The 21963-nt window shown below is 41.5% G+C and overlaps 1 protein-coding gene across 1 annotated transcript in view; it reads left to right on the top strand.

Annotated features, from left to right (window-relative positions):
- Positions 1 to 14510, top strand: part of RAB2B (RAB2B, member RAS oncogene family) — a 52877-nt gene extending 38367 nt beyond the window's left edge. Inside the window, exons 5-8 of the mRNA XM_082264601.1 lie at positions 3228 to 3320; positions 14041 to 14152; positions 14242 to 14310; positions 14397 to 14510. Coding sequence (XP_082120727.1) covers positions 3228 to 3320; positions 14041 to 14152; positions 14242 to 14310; positions 14397 to 14498 — 376 coding nt within the window. The 3' untranslated portion in view covers positions 14499 to 14510. The remainder of the gene's footprint in view (positions 1 to 3227; positions 3321 to 14040; positions 14153 to 14241; positions 14311 to 14396) is intronic.
- The last annotated feature ends 7453 nt before the right edge of the window (positions 14511 to 21963 follow it).

Consider the following 21963-nt stretch of genomic DNA (forward strand, 5'->3'; position numbering starts at 1 on the left):
TGGGCAGGAGGATGGCACAATGGAGGCCGGCGGATGAGCCTCCCAGAGGTCCGGGCACCCCCAAGGGGAACAAGCTGTACCCAGACCAGGTGACATCCATAAAATTGCATACCCACCGAGTAGGATTTCTGCATCTGCGGTGTGACCGCTATCTGGGTATGAAGATATAAGGTAAGGCCTCTTTCACACGGGCCTTCCGTATGTCCGTATATCACCCCATCCGTTTGCGGATGAAATACGGACATAATGCATGTCAATGGGATTGCAGATCTCAGTGGATGACCATCCGCTGACATCCGATTTGCGTCCTTTCAGTTCTGTTCTGTTTTTTGGAACGGAACAGAACCCTATTTTTCTTCTGTTTAAAAAAAACGGAAAGGACGCAAAATCGGATGTCAGCGGTGTCATCCGCTGACATCCACAATCCCATAGACATACATTATGTCCATATATCATCCGCAAACGGATGGGATGATATGCGGACATACGGACCGGATGAAAAAAAAAAAAAGTGCCAAGCGGAACGCAATACGGTCCGCTCCGTGTGAAAGAGGCCTAAGACTAAAGTGCTCGTCCTAGAGAACAGCATCCAGGTTTTATTATCAAAGCTTAATTGAACAAGCTGAAGTTAGAGGCTGATTGGCTATCATGCACAGCTGCACCAGATTCTGGGTGCTCCGATTTTAGTAGATCTCCCCCTGTATGTATACTCAATAATTAACATTAGTCTATTCATTAGTAAATCTTTGGGGCCTATTCACACCACTGCACTGTGGTAGTGCACAATATGTGTGTTGCAGTGCCATTCATTTTGAATAGTGCCCCAATGCCCTTCCAGTGCAACCTGCAGTAAACGCACATTTTAAAAAAATGCAGCACATACAAATTTTTAATCATTGTGCATTGGGCTTAAATGGCATGTAAATGTGCTTTATAGCATACTGCAATGCACCTGACCAGTGTAAATTGACTCCTACCATATTGTTGTTTTTTGTAGTAGTAAAATTAAAGTAACTAAATTATCTGTGGCTGAAAATAGAATTTTGATGTTCTGATTTTCCAATTGGTCCCACGCTCCCACGTCCTTTTCATTCCCTAGCAGCCCTATCCCTTTATTAGCACAGTGCCTGATGGTGTCAGAATTTACGTAGGGTTGATGTCCCCTTCTCTGTCTTCGGACTCGATAGGCTCGACTGTTAGCCTATCTGGAAGCACCGTGTATCATATGGTGGCTTTAAAGGATACGTTTATTTTTCAGGCAGAATTTCGCTTTTCATATTAAATAGCTATCGTAATGTGATTTTTCTCTCACTTGCCTCATCCACGGGAGGTTTAAAATCAGTGTATTTGTATATTTAAAATGATTTTCAGAATCCATCACTTTCTCTGGTTTCACTTTCCTGTTGCATCACAGAAGAGGGTGTGAATAGTGTATTCACCACTCTGGACTACACCTCCCTCATTACAATAGCACCTTCCACCCACTTCCTATACAATCTGATTGTACAGTGTCCTTTCTGATTTGATAGAAATTGAGTGGATTGGTCAGGTGTGTCCTCCTATTCCATAGTTCTTGAAAATCTAAAGGAAATTGTACAGATTGTACAATCAGTTTGCGTAGTGTATGGCCATCTTTATACAAGTACATATGAAGGAGTGGGCAGAGAGGCCCTGTTTACATCGCCATGTAGTGAAAACTCACATTCCAGCACGCTTTGCTTTGGGGATTTTGAAGTATTCTCACTCGTCACACATAGGGCAGCCCAATTACTTGAATAGGCTGCCCTTTAGGCTCCAGAAATTTTTAGGAGCAGAGCATGGTGCGTTTGCCGCACTTAAGGATGCCTTGAACTTGTAATGACAACACAAACACAACGCACATTTTCAGCGTTTCTGAAATGCATGGCAAAGCGCACATTTTCTGTGCTTTTTTTTTTTTTTTTTCTATGCTTTTGGAAAATGTGAATGGAGCCTCATTTGTGTAAATGCACTAAGTTTACTTCGGGTCCCACTTACACCTAGAATAGTGGCTCGTTTTTCCAGTGACACAAATAGAACAGCCCATTGACTTTAATAGGCTGCGCTAAAAGTGGCAAAATAGATTATGGTATGTTTTGACGCGGTGTTAGTTGCATTTGTCACCTGTTTTTTGATTTGGCAAACTGTGTGTTTGCTTCTGTGTTTAGTGTGCCATTACTAATTGACACTGAAAGCCCAACTAGGTAATTTATGATGTATAAATATGGCCTTACACTATACAATCTGATTTTACAATCTTCTTTAGATGTATTAAAACTATATAATAGGAGAAGACACCATCTATCCAATCAAGCAGGCCCTCTCACTACATCAGGGGTGTCCGGTGGACTGCATGTGGCCCCAGGGAGTTTAGCATGAAGCCTGAGCCCATCTGAAGGCACACTGGGGAAGCCAGGCCACTGCATGGAGAAATTCCCGGGATGCTGTGAAAATGTAGTTGATGGGTGAAGGTGTGCTAATAAGGTCAGCTGGTAAACTCCTTCCTCTGTCTGTCTGTCTGTGTGTGTATACGAGGGAGTCTTTGAATCTTTGAAGCTTTCTAATAAATATAGCAAAGGCTGAGGTAAGGCCTTGTTCTCAAAATTAAAGAGAGCCTATATTTTTCTGCATCCGAGGCACATTAATGGTATATTGGTACATAGGGGGGCTGGATTTTAGAAAAAAAAAAAGGTGAACTTAGCCTGTAAGCTGAAATAAGAGCTGTTTGAACTGCCCGATGTGACTTTTAGGCCCCTTTCACACATACGGTCCTTTTGTCCGTTTTTCATCCATCTATTGACGGATGAAAAATGGACATCAGTGCGTCTCTATGTAAAAACGGATGGCAACGGATGATCATCCATTAACATCCGTTTTCATCCGCTTCTGTCAATGTCTGTTTTTTGGAATGGATGAATGCCCTATTTTTCATCCATCAAAAAAACGGATCGGACAAAAAACGAATGTAAACAGACAAACGGTCCATTATTCCTCCATTTTTTTCATTGGTAGTGGATGTAAAAAAAACGAATGAAAAAACTGATACATTTTGACGTGACTGAACTGATGAACTAAACGGACAGTATGTGTGAAAGGGGCCTTATTTTTTTTTTTTTTCTTAAGTAGAAATTAGTTATTTTATAGGAGTCGTGAGACGCAAGTGTAAAAATGTGGGAGCATATGTTTTAGAATTGTTTTTTGTCTTTCAGACGAGAAACCTTTAGCCATTTAACATCATGGTTAGAAGATGCGCGACAACACTCTAGTAGCAATATGGTGATCATTTTAATTGGGAACAAAAGGTGAGCTTTCCATTGTATCATTCCTTCTCTTCTGTTTCAGCCATACATACATAGTTTTCATAACTAACTACTTCCACGCTGAGCAAAAGAAAGTCAAGGTTTGACTGTGTATATATATGTGTATATATATGTGTGTGTATATATATATATATATATATATATATATATATATATTATAGCCCTGCATCCTAATATTATTAAAGGGTTAATGTACCCAAATGTAAAGGTGTTTTTTTTTTTTCCCCCTCATTTAGTAGGTGGTCCTCTTTGCCCCTCCAGTGGAGAGATCGCTACATTTAAACAAAACCAGCTACCCATAGGCCTTTGTAATAATGTGGCTCTTCGTTCTTTAATTGTTATAGTGCAGGCTTAGGCCCCTTTCACGCGGGCGCACCACCCAACGGAATCCGTTCTGCTCAGTGGGGTTTTGATCCGCTGATCCCCGCCAAGCAGGCGGATGACAGCTCCGTCTGCTCTCTGTGTGCAGAGACAGAGCTGTCAGATCCTCGCTGTCCTCTATGGCAGTGGTTCTCAACTCCGGTCCTCAGGACCCACTAACAGGCCAGGTTTGCAAGATAACTGAAATACATCACAGGTGATATAATTTGCTGCTCAGTGATTGCAGTACTCCAGTCTGCATCTCCCAAGGTAATACTTAAAATCTGGCCTGTTAGTGGGTCCTGAGGACCGGAGTTGAGAACCACTGTTCTATGGGGAGATTGGATGAGAACAGACCGCCTGTCCGTTCTTATCCGATCCGATCCTCCAGATGGATGGAAAATAGGGTTTCCATCCATCCGGATTTCACGGACAGGATTGGATCGGATAGCGGGTGTCAGCAGAGATGTCTCCACTGACACCCGCTGCCCCATAGGGATGAATGGAGCATCCCATCAGGTCCGCCTGATAAACCAACAGGCGGATCGGATTTCCCGTGTGAAAGGGGCCTTCCTTCTCACAGATTGCTGTGGTATTTTTTTTTTTTTTTGTTTTTGTTTCATTCTCTCCATTTCAGAACAGGAAATTTAGGCTGTATGGCTGTCCTAGCTCCTGTTTAAGAGCAGCACTGGTAAGTCAATAAAGAAAAATGTCATATTAGAAAAGTACTGTCCGGTTTACAAAAACTAAAAGCTTTGGTCTCTGATAGCTACACCCCCCTCAAGCAGCTTGTACAATGGTCCGAAGCTCAGGCAGGAGACCAGGCCACCTCAATGTAGGGACTTTACATCCTGACACTGAGCTGATATGTCTACTCTGACTGGAAGAGAATTAGAGTGAATAATAACATAAACACCAGTCTCTGAGGTAAGGCTGCACAATCCTAACAACTTAAAGCTTTTGTTACCCCAACACTACATATTGCTGATATGTTCCTGCTGACCATGTACTTGTATGAGAAAGTACCCTGTTATCTTTATATTGCTTCCTTTGTGTGAAATCCCTGCTGTTCCTGCCAGTCCCTCTTCTTTCCTATTGTGCTAAAAACTGACCACACCACATCGTGGTCAGTTCTGTAGCTATGCTGGGAACTCAAAGTGCTCTTCTCCAATGACCAGACTTGTCCTGGCAAGCCCCTGCTGCACAGCACTGGGAAGCTGCGTGCTACTGTTTCTCCCCCCCCCCCCCCCCAGTTCCCTTGCAGCTGAGAACAGAGGGAATATTAAAAAGGGAATTATTTTTTTTTTTTTATATATGAAAATTAAAATTTTATTAAGTTCAAGTTAATACAAAAATACAATTACATTTATCTCCTTATCGAAACAATTACCCCAACCACCCCCCTCCCAAGTTCCCTCCTTAATCCCCTTCCACTCATACCCTAATCTGTCCAAATTTCTACATATCTTCTCTTCTTCTTAAAATATACCCATTTATTTGTAAAACACTCCATCTGATCTTCCTCTCTGCTTCCCAGGTACTCCATATTATACTCTTTTGCACCAATCCCTAGTTGGGCTATCCGATTCTAACCATTTTTTTGGTATTGCCCCCTTTGCTGCATTTATGAAGCTTGGGACTATCATACTTTTGTACACATTTTTTTTTTTTTCTTTTTTCTTCTTTTTTTTTTTGAGTTACCAGTTTTATGGAGTAGAGTGACAAACCCAAGAATCATCGACAATATCTACTCTTGTGATTTCCCCAATGCATTGTTGCACCTTCTGCCAATATTCACGGATCTTAGGGCAGTCCCACCAGATGTGGGCCATGGTGCCCAACATACCACAGTCCCTCCAACATAGAGGGGACTTCTCTGGTTGACATTTTTGTACTTTTACCGGTGTCCTATACCATCTTGATAAACCTTTGTAGTTCATTTCAATGATGTGTACATAGACCACATAATCATGGGCAGTTTTCAACAATACATTTATGTCTTGTTCTTTTAACCATGATCCTAACTCTTTTTTTTTCCCATGAAATAAAAATGTGAATATAAAGCTGCTAGCAAAATAGTGCAAAATATACATACACCTAAAACATGAATAAAAACAGTTAAAGTGTCCTGGTGCAGAAGGGAAAATACTGAATCATTCGTGAACGCTGTCCTCCACCTTTTAGAAAAAATGCACACTCACCAGAGCTAACTGCTATCTAAATTATAGGTCAGCCATAACTTATGTAGCTGCTGGTGTCTTGATCTCTGGTAGTCCTGAAGACCAAACCAGTCACTGCAAGGATTCCACATATGGAGTTTTAGCATCGATCAAATGCGTATAGGTCCTAATAGAAAAGAGATACTCCTAGTGTTGTTTGTGGGGTTAGGTACCTCAGGCCTAAGAAATTGGTGGGACTTTATGGGCAAGGTGTAGATAGTAGAAATGAGTACAATACTTAGTAAAGATAAATTTGTTTACTGTATGTAAAAACATATATATATACAGTATACAATGGTAATGGTGAGGGGTTGTAGACCCCTGAGTGAGAAGGGTGAAGAAAATAATAGAATAGTGACAGTGTGTAAATAGTGACTTAGATAGGATAGGAAGTTTCTCTATTTCATTTAAGAGAGTTTTCCTCTTTTGCGTCCCAACGCGTTTCGGCTCGTTCCTGGAGCCTTTTTCAAGGGTGTAAGTCACATAAAATTCCTGAAATAGTCAGATAGATACTCTAAGTTACATATTGGTGATACCTATTGATTGGTATATCAAGCAATGGTATCTCCATAAAATATTGTTACATACATTTTGTTTTGCCGCGAGTAGAGATGAAGTTCCCTCAAGAAACAGCGAGAGCGTGAGCCTTATGAGCCTGCAAGGTATTGAGTGAGTTTTAGGAAATCATATTTGTATCGACCAGTACTGAGTGTTATTAGGGTTAGACTTACTAGCTATGTGGTTGGTTTCGGTGCCCAGGATTGCCCGATGGGACAAACAGAGAGGTCCCATTCAGGTGATGCTGGGGTATCTTGCTGGGTTGTACTTTAGATTAGAATAGTGTATCCAGTCAGGGACAATCTCTGAAAGAATGAGGAGTTAAATTCAGTGTATGGGAATTGTAGTGCAACCGGCATGAAAAAGACCCTTTCAAAGGCTGGTACCTTATGGGTTCCTTACTTGCGCTGGGGTCAGGCACCTGATTGTATGCCTGTTGGAGCCTATTGGATGGTATGCTCAGATCTGCAGGAATGCATGGATATAATGTATTGTATGTTATATGGAAATAATATAATATATATAAAAAGCATATATAAAATATATAAAATATATATGTAATGAAAAATGAAACAAATCAGCAAATGTAGAAAAAGAAGGACGGTATAGTGGTATAGGCCACTTGTGCTCGTTGTATTTCTGGATAATCTATGTGTATAGCCATCTCAGGGCTTTAAAAATTCTGGCTATGTATTAGCCACTTCTTATATTAGTATATATGGGAGCATCTAACCGTGCATCTTTATAGTGATAGTTGCTTCAATTTGAGCGACTGTGTGTCGCTAAGTGCATTGCGATTCCTGGTACAAAGTTAGCAAAAATGAATGAGTTTGCTTGATATGTTGAGCCCAATATTTGTCAGGTAAGGTTCCATCTATGCTAGGAAATGTATGTGCTGTTGGCTGCAAAATGCATATATATATATATATATATATATATATATATATATATATATATATATATATATATATATATATATATATATATATATATATATATAAACACATATATATATATATATATATATATATATATATGCAGGACCAAGAAAACTCCCAGTGGGAGTATAGAAATGCAGTGTGCAAAAATAGTGACTCTTTTATTGTAACATGTTTGAACAGTGCTGGCCCGTTGGGGCCAGTAACTCACTTTAAAGGGTTGCAAGATTGTGTCTCCAATTGCGGGCTGGTCGCGGCTCCTGGGTGTTCCTCTCCTCTCAGCCTGTGTGAGAGTGAGAGGACCCGATGCTCCCCGGCCTTTTAAGGAGGTTCGCGCATGCGCAGATCGCGCCGCATGTACCTCTCGCTGATTCCCTTCAGCTGACGTTGGGTTGTATGGCGCGTGCGCGAGTTGCGCGCGCAACCTCCCCTACGTCATCCGGGATCTCAGCTGGCGGCCGCCGACAAGGTAGGGCGTGCTTCCACAGTGTGGGAGGGGGCATGATGACGAAGCCTCATTGCTTCTATGTGCCCCGGTCGGCCTGATAGGCGGTGACAGGGGCTTACCTTGTCGGGTGTTTCTGGTGGGTAAATCAAGTCATAACTGTGCGGCTCACATACAAAAATGCATAATACAGAACTGGCATATAATTTGAATAAATACTGAAGTAAACATGTGTAATCTCTATAGTGGTTTTATATGCAAAAGTATTAACAGCAGTGTGCAATAGGATCTGAATAGACAATGGGATGACAGATGTTCTGGGAAGGGGATATATATATACCCCGGGGTGGTTACCCGAATACTAATCGGATTGGAGGTTGGGAGGGCCTATGACCGACATATTTGGACCATTGGGGGATGCAATGATAGATGTTTTTATGGGGGGGGGGGGGGGGGGAGGGGGAAAAAATGGGAATGGATATAGGAATGGGGGATATGGAGCCAAACGGCGAAAGAGACAGTGGTGTTGGTAGCCCACCTGTGTGTCTAGGGCTGGGGTTTGGACTGTGGGCAGGAAAGAAGGGGGAGGAGTCAGAGCATCGATCGGAAAGTCAACGATCGTGGCGTTTTGAGGTAAAGATGTAAAAATCATGTCCAAATAATGGAGCAAATGATAGAAAAAGATAAAAAAAAAAAAAAAAAAAAAAAGGAAAATGGATAGATAGAGAAAATAGAAAAATGACCCAGGTTTCTGATGCGTTATATGTTCCAGTTGTCTCAGTCCGTTTTCCCAGAAGAGAAGCCCTCTAGGAATGGTCTATAACTTTCTGCTTCGTTTAGTCCTGGTGGTGTGGTGGCCTTGAGGCGTTGAATCCACCTCATCTCAAGTTGTAATAGGGTCTTGTTCCAATCACCCCCCCTCCTGGGGATGTGTACCCTTTCCAGGGCCATGAAGCTTACATTCGGCATTCTATGGGCATGTTTGTGGGCCACATGACGTCCTAAAGGTAAATAGAAATTACATAACTCCATGCTGTTCATATGCTGGTTTACTCTTTTGCCAAATTCTTGCTTTGTTTTACCAACGTAAAACGCATTGCAGTCGCATCTCATTAAATAGACGATGCCCTTAGTGTGGCAATTCGCATAGTGTTTGGGTTCAAAAGACTCTCCATTTGGTAAAGTGGTTTTTGTGCATTTTTTTATTACTCTGCAGTTATCGCATGTTCCACATGGATAGGTCCCTCTGACTTTGCATGGGTCCTTGCGATTTCCTTCACAGAATTCACTTCTGATTAGGTCGTTTTTGATTGCTCCTGCTTTCCTGTATGTGATTGGTGGCTTCTCGGTGATAAATCTTTTTACAGTTGGATCCTCGTTGAGGATGGCCCAGTGTTTCTTTAGGATGTTGCTTATTTTATTATGTTCGTTCGTATATCTCATGATGAGTCTAGTCTTGTGTTCTTTTGGTTCTGGGTCCTTTTTCTTTTTCTTGAATAGAATATCTTTCCTGTCTTTTTTCACCACTCTGTTGAACGCCTTCCTTAGGGATGTTTTAGTGTAATCTCTTTCCATCAATCTGCATGTCAGTGCATCCGCTTCTTTTTTGAAGTCTTCATATTTAGAGCAATTTCGTCTGATCCTTAGGAATTGACTATAAGGGATCGCTTGTTTTAAGGGAGTTGGATGGAAGCTGGTTGCATGCAGGATAGAGTTTCCTGCAGTGTCTTTACGGTATAGGGTAGTTTTTAGTGTTCCATCTTTTTCCTTATAGATCCAGGTATCAAGAAATGGGATCTTCTCTTTGCTGTAATTTAACGTGAAAAACATGTTAAAGTTGTTGTTGTTTAATTTTCGTCTCAGATCTGGGATGGATTCTTCGGGTCCTGTCCAGACGATCAAGATGTCGTCAATAAATCTCTGCCACATCAGTATATGGTCTGTGTATGGTCTATTTCGGTCATCCATAAGGAATTCCTGTTCCCAGGTTCCTAGGTAGAGGTTTGCATAGCTGGGTGCACAGCTTGTGCCCATCGCCACACCGCATACTTGCAGATAATGTGTGCCGTCAAACGTAAAATAATTTCTTCTTAGAATATATTCCAGCATATTTATAATGAAGTTGTTGAACGCTGGGTCATCTAGGCTTTGTTCTCTCAGTATTTTACTGATGGTTGCTATTCCTTTATCGTGTGGGATATACTCCTAGTGTAGTATTTGATATAAAAATAAATTTAATAAAAAATGTATCACTTCCGGTTTACGTCGCCATTTTGTTGGAGTCCAATTGTGTCAAAACTTGAGATTGCTCAATATATATATATATATATATATATATATATATATATATATATATATATAATATAAAACGATGTATAAACCTCATTAAAGAGAGATCAGATAATAAGGAAAGGGTCAAGAATCAGTGTTGTACGCCATGTGTCATAAAGAACAGTGCAGCGTGAGATGCATTCAAGACGTAACGTCACTTCCGGTCTACCGTCACTGCGAAAAAACATAGGCGGCCCAAGCCTGGATGGCAGGGGGTTAGGCTTTTTCCAGGAGAGCACTATAATTTTCCTAGTATAGAAAAATAACAAAGTCAGCAGTGTATGTATTCCTCTTTGGAGCTAGAGCATCAACCAATCCCAAGAGACACACTTCAATACTGGGCCTAATGCAGAGAGTAGTAACCTCCTCAACGCATTCCGTCACTTCCAGCCAAAACTTCTATATGGCCACACATTCCCAGAATATATGCATAAAATTCGCTCCAGATGAGGTGCACCACCAACAAGACTGGGATGGAAAAATTCTAGCCAATCTGGCTTTAAAACAAAGTATTTTAATTCTGATTTCGCCCATGTAAATAGATATTCCTTCTGCAAGGCTATTTCATCTCTCTCATTTAACTCTATATTCAAAATTTTCTGATTTTATTTGATTAATCTTAAAGTGATAACGCCCCTTTTTTTTTTTTTTTGTTCTTTTGTTCCATTTGGGAGAGTTATTCTAGGGTTAGTGATGTAAAACAGAACGTCCTCAGCATATGCTGCTACTTTATGTTCTTCAGTTCTCACCTTTACTCCCCCTATATCTACATTATCCTGAATGGTGGCTAATAATAGTTCCAACGACAAGACAAACAATAGGGGCGAAAGTGGAGACCCCTGTCTTGTCCTGGTAAGCATTCCAAAAGGGGGAGAGAGGTTTCCGTTTTACTTTTACCGAAGCTGTCGGGTTCTTTTATAGTGCTCTATGCCATTGGTTCATCCTAGGGCCAAAACCTAGTTCTTCCAATGTTTCCAACATAGCCCCCAGTCCACCCTGTCAAATGCTTTTTCTGCATCTATTTACAATAGCAGATCAGGGGGCCTTAAAACCTCTAGATTTTTGTCAGTAAAAACGTTAAGGAAGGCGCCTAGCTCTTTCTAAAGATATTAAAACCTGCTGCCCCTTTAATTGTTTGAAACAATAAATAGATATAAAAATGGGTAAAGAGGCGCTGGTGATCTTTTAGCTGTATATAAATCTTAGTTGGTTACGTATAAAAATCATATATAAAAAAATATATATAGACAATATAGTATATGAGATACGTGCATAAAAAATATACTTATTAAGGTGCTTATTAATATTAATAATTTATGTCCCAAATTTTTAATAGTGTATCAATTATATAAATACGGTATTGGTATTTTAGGTGTAACAAACAAAAAAAATTTTTTTGTGCTTATAGTGCATAAACTTAATTAAAGTGCAAATGCTGACCTTGATTTACCAATAAATTATTACGTATTATAAAAGTGCTTAATATCTCCACCAATAAGTTATATTCACATATAATAAATAGAAAAAATTAATAGTGCTCAAAAATTTGTGAAAAAAGTCTCTATGTTTCTGGATTTTTCATGCAACCAAATTGTGCGTTTTTTGTGATCTTTAATTCTTTCTTTAAAAAGTGCTCCAAGTGCTGGGGTGTGTCACACGTGGCCTCTTACCAGCTTTCCACAGGTCACAAGGACCTCCAGCGCATGTGATCCCTTTAAATTGGGTGGATCAAACCTCTCCTCGGTACTTTGTATATCCTGCTCCTACGTTACTCGAGGTGGACAATATAGTCCATACATATAAAGATAGGAAAAAAGCCTCCAATAGTGAAATATTGTTTATTTAATAAAAAACACAAACTAAGGATAACAATTTGCCTCTTACTCTTTGTTGTGCCCTCCTGGCACTGGGCAATTAAGCAGTATGGGTCACGGGTGTTGGGAAGATATCCTCAGGGGATCTGCAGCTCCCTCATGTATCTCTCTCCCTGTTCCGTTTATGCCGATCGGCATAATGAGGGAGCTGCAGATCCCCTGAGGATATCTTCCCAACACCCGTGACCCATACTGCTTAATTGCCCAGTGCCAGGAGGGCACAACAAAGAGTAAGAGGCAAATTGTTATCCTTAGTTTGTGTTTTTTATTAAATAAACAATATTTCACTATTGGAGGCTTTTTTCCTATCTTTATATGTATGGACTATATTGTCCACCTCGAGTAACGTAGGAGCAGGATATACAAAGTACCGAGGAGAGGTTTGATCCACCCAATTTAAAGGGATCACATGCGCTGGAGGTCCTTGTGACCTGTGGAAAGCTGGTAAGAGGCCACGTGTGACACACCCCAGCACTTGGAGCACTTTTTAAAGAAAGAATTAAAGATCACAAAAAACGCACAATTTGGTTGCATGAAAAATCCAGAAACATAGAGACTTTTTTCACAAATTTTTGAGCACTATTAATTTTTTCTATTTATTATATGTGAATATAACTTATTGGTGGAGATATGAAGCACTTTTATAATACGTAATAATTTATTGGTAAATCAAGGTCAGCATTTGCACTTTAATTAAGTTTATGCACTATAAGCACAAAAAAATTTTTTTTGTTTGTTACACCTAAAATACCAATACCGTATTTATATAATTTATACACTATTAAAAATTTGGGACATAAATTATTAATATTAATAAGCACCTTAATAAGTATATTTTTTATGCACGTATCTCATATACTATATTGTCTATATATATTTTTTTATATATGATTTTTATACGTAACCAACTAAGATTTATATACAGCTAAAAGATCACCAGCGCCTCTCTAGATTTTTGTAATAATAGTAACGTTCTTATCCCGTTCTCTTTCCCCTCTCTACCCGGAATGAATCCATTCAGGCATTAGTTCTTTTAATATAGTTGGTAGTACTTTTGCATAAAGTTTTTTGTGTCAAAGTTTTACAACGCTATTGGCCTATAGCAACAATGTTACATCGGGGAAAAAGGGGCATTTATAATGTATTTTTATCTTTTATATAAAAAGTTTTGCCTTTCGTTTCTATTTTAAGCTGAATGGGTTGTTTTACAATGTGATCGTTACAATCACTTTAAGAGTGTACCATTACCCTTTCCCTGGCTAGTTCTCTTCAAAGCAACCCTTTCCTTTTCCAATGTTTCTAAAACATTCAGGCAAATCTGAACTGTTTTAGCTTATAAGCAACTCTGCATTACTTCTTTAAGGTGTAGTAGTGATTTTTTTTTTTTGGCAGTTGTCCTAATAAAATGGGGGTCAGTAAAGAGAACACAAATGTTCATATCTTTTGCAACCAATAGACGTTTTGTCTGGGCAGGTTTGCAGACCATCCATCAGACGTCTCCGGTCAGCACTGTCCCGTCATATCCCCCCGCACTGACGGAAGAGGAGAGAGGGATTGATCTGCTCCGCCTCCTCCCGTCCATCTCCCTCTGTTTCTACCCTCCCACACTCCAATCCCTGCCCAGTGCTGTGCCTTAGAAAGATGATTCAGTTCTGTCTTGGGGCCAGAAAGCAATGTTAGAAACTCATCTCTGCTATCCCTGTAGCGGTTCTGCTTGGGACAGGATTGCCTCGTCTCCTGAAAGGAATACCAATGAGAGAATCTAGGGGGTTCCTGCAATATCTGCAAATGCATTCTTGCACTTGCATAGCCAGTCTTACTCCTTCACTGACCTTGGACCCCCAGCAATATGGGCTGGATGTTGGGTTCCAGCCAGTTTGGTGAATTTGGTATAGCCCTTATCCCTATGCAGTAGGCATATACTAAAATGTATACACTGTATTCCATACATTAGTGATTTTTCCTATTATTCCTCAGTGATCTGGAAGGCCGTAGAGATGTTTCAAGGGAGGAAGGAGAGGCATTTGCAAGAGAACACGGCCTGATATTTATGGAAACTTCTGCCAAAACTGCAGCAAATGTGGAAGAGGTAGGATTTAGACATATATGACAGACATGAGCATTTTACAACCACATTTCATGGCTTTAAGCACATGACTCTTCCTTTTTGTTTTTAAGGCCTTTATTGGCACTGCCAAAGAAATTTACAAGAAAATTCAGCAGGGGCTCTTTGATGTAAACAATGAGGTAAGAATCAGGAAGTGATCATCTCTTTGGTATCATGTGGCTCATGATGATATTCTAACATTTTCTTTTTGCTCCTTTTCCTGAAGGCTAATGGTATTAAGGTTGGACCACAGCAGACACTACTGGAGCCTCTTGGAGGAGCAAGACAAAGCCAGGCAGAAGGGAGAGGGGCTTCTAGCTGCTGCTAAAAGAAAATAAAATGTTAGAATGGATAATATTTGAGGCAAATGGGGTTCAACCCTTGACTCACCGTTTCCTTGCATCTCTTCCCCTATTTGATCTATTGTACTTCTCTTCATATTTTAAAATTGGCCCTATTCAGGCTATTTCAATGCACACATATGAGGAGTTAATCTCTTCTTCAAACATTCATTTTCTTGCTAAGTGTAGCAAGTATAGTAATCTGTGTGATTGATAAATACTACATTACAAACTGGTTGAAGAAAGAGAAAATATGTTTACATTCCCAAGTGTTTCCATTTGAAGTGTTACATTTTAAAGGTAATTTATCACCATGATTATTAAGTGCCATGGTTAATATTTACAGTCTGTTATCCTAAAGGTGTATATAGATTGTCTGCTTGAGACCAAGTTGCCTATGGGGGCTAGAATTTGCATCTATTGTATGTAATGGCAATAGGTAGCTAGGACACCTATAGTTTAAAAAAAAAAAGTTACCTGAAAAGGCTTCAATAGGAAGCAGTGTACACAGGCTGGCTGAACCAGTACGTTTGTAGTAAGAAGGGCAATGTGGGGTTTCAACAATTGAGCGTTCAAATTAAACCACATAATTCCTTGTATATACAAACTGCCTGTTCTCTCTATAGCATTCAGTCAGAAACCATCTGCACATTAAGTTAGGTGTGACTTGGTATAAACTACTGGTATGTTTTCCCAGAATCATCCTCCGGGATTACGCTTTAGACATACGGATTAGACATTGAGAGATGTCTTTGCCCACCTTAAGGAACACAAAACTGAAAAAGATTTAAGAAGGCCTCCTAGGAGCCAGCACCTCAGTTCTTGTGCTTCCTGCCTCTATTTGACCTTCTAGTGTACTGATCCCTCAGAGGCCAGCTGCATGTGTTGGAGGCCTCTCTTTCTCCAGCCAAATACACTAGAGAAGGCTAGTGAGTCCTCAGAGACACAGACCTGTTCTACCTTTGGTTGGTTTGGGAGGTGTGGACAGATTTCTCAAACCTCCTGCTCCCCTATGGTTAAACTGTCGCCTTTCTTGGAGTGACATGCATTTTCTAGAGTCAATTTGTGACCAATCCAACTGGGATATAACAGTTTACCAATCCTTTGACTAGTCATTGTTTTTTTTTTTTTCATTTACTGGTTAACCACTTGCCGACCGCCGCAAGTACATATACTGCGGCGGTCAGCCCCTCACAGGCAAAGTGACGTATATATACGTCACTAGCCTGTGAGGCTCTGGGGAGCGAGCGCGCGTCGCCGGAGGCGCGCTCCCACACGCTCACGGACCCCCCGCGCGTGTGACCGGCGGATCCGACCGGCTGATGTAAACAAGCCGCCTGTCATTCTCCCCTGTGTAGAAACAGTGATCATACGGTTCTACTATGTAGGACCGTTGATCACTGTTCCTACACCTCAAGCCACAGCCAATCACAGTAAGAATCACGCCCCTAGGGACACACACCACCCCTCCCTCTCAAATAAAGTTAACCCCTTCACTGCCAGTGTATTTTTACAGTAACAGCGCATATGTATAGCACTGATTACTGTAAAAATGTCACTGGTAACCCCAAAAGTGTCAATGTCCGCCGCAATGTCGCAGTACTGCAAAAAAAAATCGCAGATCGCCGCCATTACGCGTTAAAAAAAAAAACAACAAAAATGACAAAAATCTTTCCCTTTGTTAGTAAACGCGATAACTTTTGCGCAAACCAATCAAAATACGCTTTTTGTGATTTTTTTTTTTTTTTTTTTTTTTTTTTTTTACCAAACATATGTAGCATAAAAAAAATTGGCCGAAAATGTTAAAAAATTTTGATTTTTACATTGTTTTGGGGGGGGGAATTTCATATAAAAAAATGTGGAAAAATATTGTTATTTTTGCAAAATTGACGCTCTTTTTTTTGTTTATAGCGCATGATCAAAAAATCGCACAGGTGATCAAATACCACCAAAAGAAAGGTCTGTTTGTGGGAAAAAAAGGACGTAAAATTCGTTTAGGTACAGCGTCGCACGACCGCGCAATTGTCCGTTAAAGTCACGCAGTGCCGAATCGCAAAATACCCCCTGGTCAGGAAGGGGGTAAAATCTTCCGGGGCTTAAGTGGTTAAAGAGGTTGTAAACCCCCAAAAAAATGTTTTTTTTCTTTTTGCAAGCTGCAAGAGAAACACATAATGAGCTAGTATGCATCGCATACTAGCTCATTATGAAATACTTACTTTAGAATGAGCCCCCGCCGTGCCATCCGCTTACCTGTATGACGGGCGACATATCCAGTCGCCCGTCTCCTGGGATTGCGGCATCCGGCCATCTGATTGGCCGGAGCTGCGGTGACGTCACTCCCGTGCACGCGCGCGGGAGCCGACGGTCACGGCACGGAGCTCTGAAGGAACGGCACGAGCGGCCGTTCCTTCAGAGCGCATGCGCCAGTGACGTCACTGGCTGCATGTAAGGTAAATATCTCCTTAACGGTACATGTATAGGAGATATTTACAGTACCTATAGGTAATCCTATGATAAGGCTTACCTATAGGTACAACTTGCAGAGGAGGGTTTACTTCCTCTTTAAGTTGGCTTTTTTAGTGGCCATCACTTCAGCTTGCAGGGTAAGGCTTGTTTTCCACATGCACAGCTTGTAGAAGAACAGAGAGCTTTTACAAAGCATTTGCAGAGCTTTTAGGCTGCATTCACACTTGTGCAACTTGTCATGCAACTTTGGACATCAAAGTCGCATGATAAGTTGTTCCCCATTTTTTCCAATGATACCCATTCATATATGCGCAACTTAAAGTTGCAGCAACTTCAAAGTAGTTCATGTACTACTTTGGTCCAACTTCTAAGCAACTTTGAGAGCCATAGACTTCAATGTTAACCCTCAGAAGTTGCATGAAAGTCGTTCCTGAATGGTATGCAATTAAACTTGTGTGCAACAGTTTCTATTATCACTAGTGATAGCCAAAGTCATATCCAAAGTTGCACTCCAAAGTTGGCGGAACTTTGGAGTTGCACAAGTGTGAAAGGGGCCTTAGCGAGCTTTGGTGAAGGATATAACTCCAGTTTGTAAATGTTGAACACAGGTCCAAATGGAAGTGCTGATTGTCACTTTGAGCAAGCTGCTAGCAGGCCTCAGCACTACTTAAAGTGATATTAAACACACACTGTTTAATTTACATTGTCCCTTCTATTTATGTATATGGATGATGGCACTGTAATTATTTTAATAAAAAAACATCCACACCTTTTTCCTAATCGATATACAGCTGTTGCATGACCCAGCTCTTTCCCAGTCTGTCTGCAGGGAAACATAAGTAGGAGGAGCTTCTAGTCCCCTGCTGCTGGTCACATGTTCAAAATAAAAAAAAAAGTTTTGGCATACAGAGTAAAAATAAATATCAATAAACTTGTTTTAAATTGTCATATAAATATATATTTGAAATCAAATCTTTATTTTTATTTTTTTGGCAATAGCATGATGTGGGAGGACTTCTGACAGTCACAGGCTGTGTCACGACCCTCCAGCCTGCGTCTTAGAATAAGAAGGGGAGGTGAAACCTCCTTTTATCTTCATTAGAGCTGCACGGTTAAGCGTTAAAAAATCGCAATCTCTATTACCCCCTCTCACAATCCTAAAACTGCATGTCCTCGATTCTTACAGAGCTGTTCTCTTATCACTCACAGCTGTCAAAAAAAATGCAAAGGTTTATCAACATTGTTAGGGCTGCTAGATAACTGTAAACACAAGGTTTTACAATGTTTCATTTCGTTCTTTTAGATCAAAGTTAAAATCAGTATTTTCTCTTTCGCTCATTGATGGCCACAGCTCCATATCTTCTTTGACCCTTGGGTTATGCTGCTCTCCAAAGGAGTAGGACTAGGCAGAAAAAGAAATTGACTATGCCTATAGGGCAGTCCCAGGGGGTATACTCCCACTTCCTGCTATAGGACTTCAGTTTTTTTCTGCCTAGTCAGGAGTGAGGACCTAGTTTCTTGCTGGGATCTCTGGTCCTGGCATTTTTTCCTTTTTAAACTGAATTTTTTTCTTTCATTATTTTCTGTTCCTGAGAGAACTATAATCAACAGCCGGATTGGGTGGCGCACTGGATAGTTTAGATCCTTACTGTCTTCCCACTCTGGCAAGCGACTCAACTTTAGCACTCCCTGCGCTAGGTTGACCGTGACGTAGCCCCAATGGATGGGGTCTGGCCAGCGAGTTAAACGCCTCGCGAGGACACATAGCCCTGGTCACGACCTGAGTCGCAGCGTACCTCTGGCCTGCAGCACCCCAATTCCAAGATGGTTGTGCAGTGGGTTGGCCAAAGTGGCGCCCGCTCGTTTCCAAGGTGCGGTGAGTAGTTCCCCCCCCCCCCTCTCCTCTAGGGAATTATCAGGGTGGACACGGGCCCCTCCCTCAGGTTGGTAGGCCCACTATGTGCCCTTCCTTCCCAAGGGTGGTCCCCCTGCTCTAATGCCCTCATCTTCCCCTCTCAGCCCCCCCCCCCCCCCCCGGTGGCCAGGCTATCCTTCAGTTTGCGGTGTTATGTGGTGATGGGCTGTAGGGGGGTTGGAGCGCGCTGCCAACGGCTCACATTGACGTTTTTTCTGAGGAAAAATGTCCTGGGGGGGGGGGGTGTCCCTGTTAGGGCCCCCCTGGCTGGCTACATGTACCTGTGGGATCGGTAGGGGTCGCAGGAGTCGCGTGCCCGCTGCCATTTTCTTGTTGATGGCTGCTTTTGAGCTTAGCAACCATGTTTGTGTAGTCCGGCGGCCATGTTTTTGAAGTTTCCCATTAAAGTCAATGCTGCAACCATTTTCTTGTAGATCTGCGGAGAGGTGTTTTTTTTTTTTTTTTTTTTTTTTCTTTTTTAATTTGCTGGAGGTCCCTGGTTTTTCCACGGATGCCAGTCTGGCTGGATGGGGAGGTGTCTTGGGCACAGATTCAGCTCAAGGGGTTTGGACTTTAGAGGAGTCCAATCTGCCGATCAATATCCTGGAGATTCGGGGATCAGGCTTTTCCTGTCCCGGTAGACGGATCGTCTGCAGGGGTGCCCGGTAAGGATTCAGTTGGACAAAGCCACGGCCATGCATATCTCAGTCATCAAGGGGGCACCAAATGTGCCCTAGTGGCCAGAGAAGTGGCTGGCATTCTACAGTTGGCAGAACGTTTTGTTCCAGCCCTCTCTACTGTGCACATTCCAGGGGTGGAAAATTGGCAGGCGGACTAACTCAGTTGACAGGTGCTGAATCCATGCAAATGGTCTCTTCACCCGGAAGTGTTTCAACAACTGTCTCCGGTGGGGGACTCCAGACGTGGACCTGTTGGCATCTCGTCTCAACTGGGAGGTTCAGAGGTTTTTGGCAAGGTCTCGGGATCCTCTGGCCAATGCCTCTGATGCTCTGGTGGCCCCTTGGGGCCAGTATCGTCTCATATACGCCTTTCCTCCATTACAGCTTCTGTTGAGACTTCTACGCAGAAGCGAAGCAGAAGGGATTCTAGGAGCTCCAGACTGGCCTCGCCGATCTAGGTACGCAGGCCTAGTAAGGCTGGTAGCCGATGCCCCTTGGAGACAATCTTTTGTCTCAAGAACCGATCTTCCATCCTGCTTTACAGTCGCTGGCTTTAACGGCCTAGCTATTGAATGCAAGGTGCTGAAGGGCAGAGGGTCGGATTCGGTAATTCCTACGCTGTTAAAAGCTAGAAAATCTACTTCTAGGGAGATTTATCATGGAGTTTGGAGGGCGTACATTACTTGGTGTGAGGCTCGGGGGGGGGGGGGGTTTCTCCTCGTTTCTTTTCTGTGTCCCGTCTGCTGGAGTTTCTACAATGAGGTGTAGATCAGCGCTTGGCCCTGGTCACCATCAAGGGAAAGATTTCCGCCTTGGCAATCTTTTTCCAACAGCCTCCAATTCCTTAGTTCACACTTTCCTTTAGGGAGTACGCCACCTGGCTCCTCTGGATAGGTCTCATTTATTGATTGTTTTTTTTATGATGTGGATTAGGCGACACTTTAAAGGCTCTTTCAACTGGTTCTCTTCAAAACTGCCAGTAAAATGCCTATGCCGTAATGGATTATTTTTGCTGCGCTTTTGTAGTGTTCACGGTGCTGTTTTTAAAGGACGTGACTCAGACGCACCAAAAACTATTAGCTGGGGTATTTTTGATGCAGTTCCCATTCATTTTACTGGGTAGGAGCGTTTTTGGGATGGGTTTAGGGATGGCAAAAGCCCTTAAAAAAAATCTCCTTAGTGTGAAAGCACCCTAAAACTTGATGAAAGCCTGTTGAAACCTGTGAGCTTGTTTTAACGTGACAATCAGCACTCCCATTAAGACCTATGTAAAACATTTACAAACAGGAGGGCGATTTAAAGGCTTAAATAAAGCTGCTCAAAGCTTGCCAAATTTTTGAAAACTTAAAGTGGAGCTCCACCCAAAAGGGGAAGCTCAACTTGTCCGCCTCCTCTGATTGAATAATTGGCTCGGCTGAGGACACCGCTGGATGCCTGAACTGGTAAGTGTCCGAATATTAAAGTCCGCATTTACAGTATTTGTAGCTGCTGACTTTTAATTTTTTTTTTTGGGGGGGGGGTGCAGAACTACACTCTAAGCGACCTTCAAATTCCACCATAGCTAGACAGACTGCTCTGACTTGCACTTCTGCTGGTAAGGGTTGCCCTGTATGAATTACTGTGCGTTTAACCAGAGCACTATCTACCTCCTGGGCAGAAAAGTTTGGTGGTTGGTGCATCTCAACAGATGTGCAGGTCATCTACATGGTCAGTCCTAAATACTGTCATGAGACTCTTTCCCATCAATCTCCTCCCCACGAGGTTTAGGTGTTTAGAAGGAAGATGCTTCAAGTTGTAGTCCCATCCTAGGTAACCTTTTGTTAACTCTCTTTAATGTATCCTGTTATGGAAAATGATTCAGGGAAAATCTGAGTTATTACCGGAGAGCTGCTTTCCAAGAATCCTGCTGGGCAAGAGCTCCGACCCTCAGGTTTCAACTTGGTATTGGTCATTTGGATAGTCATCTTCTAAACTGCCACTGTATCCTAGAACGTTTTAATCTCTCAAGTCTTGTGTTTGCTGAAAGTGAGCAGAGCCATATCTCATGTAAACCACACTGAAGGATTCTTGGAAAAGAAGTTAAACTTTGGTTTTCCAACAGTTAAGATAGTAAAGATACTGGCCATTGCTTGGTGAAAATTTCTTTGTAAAGTGCATATAACTTTCTGGAAACACAGCATGAGAATTCAAATTGCCTATAGCTAGTTGTCTTATTGTTCTACTTGAATAGACACTAATTTTGTTTTTTGCTCTCTTCTAATCTTCTTCTTTTTTTTTTATTATTATTATTCTTCAGACTGAAGAGTTGTATTATTATTATTATTATTATTATTTTTTTTGTTATGTTTTTATTGTAAATGTTACATTGTATTTTAGCACTTTATTGCCTGA

This window comes from Pelophylax lessonae (genome assembly GCF_965119305.1).
Source record: "Pelophylax lessonae genome assembly, chromosome: 1".
In the NCBI taxonomy this organism is placed as follows: domain Eukaryota; kingdom Metazoa; phylum Chordata; class Amphibia; order Anura; family Ranidae; genus Pelophylax; species Pelophylax lessonae.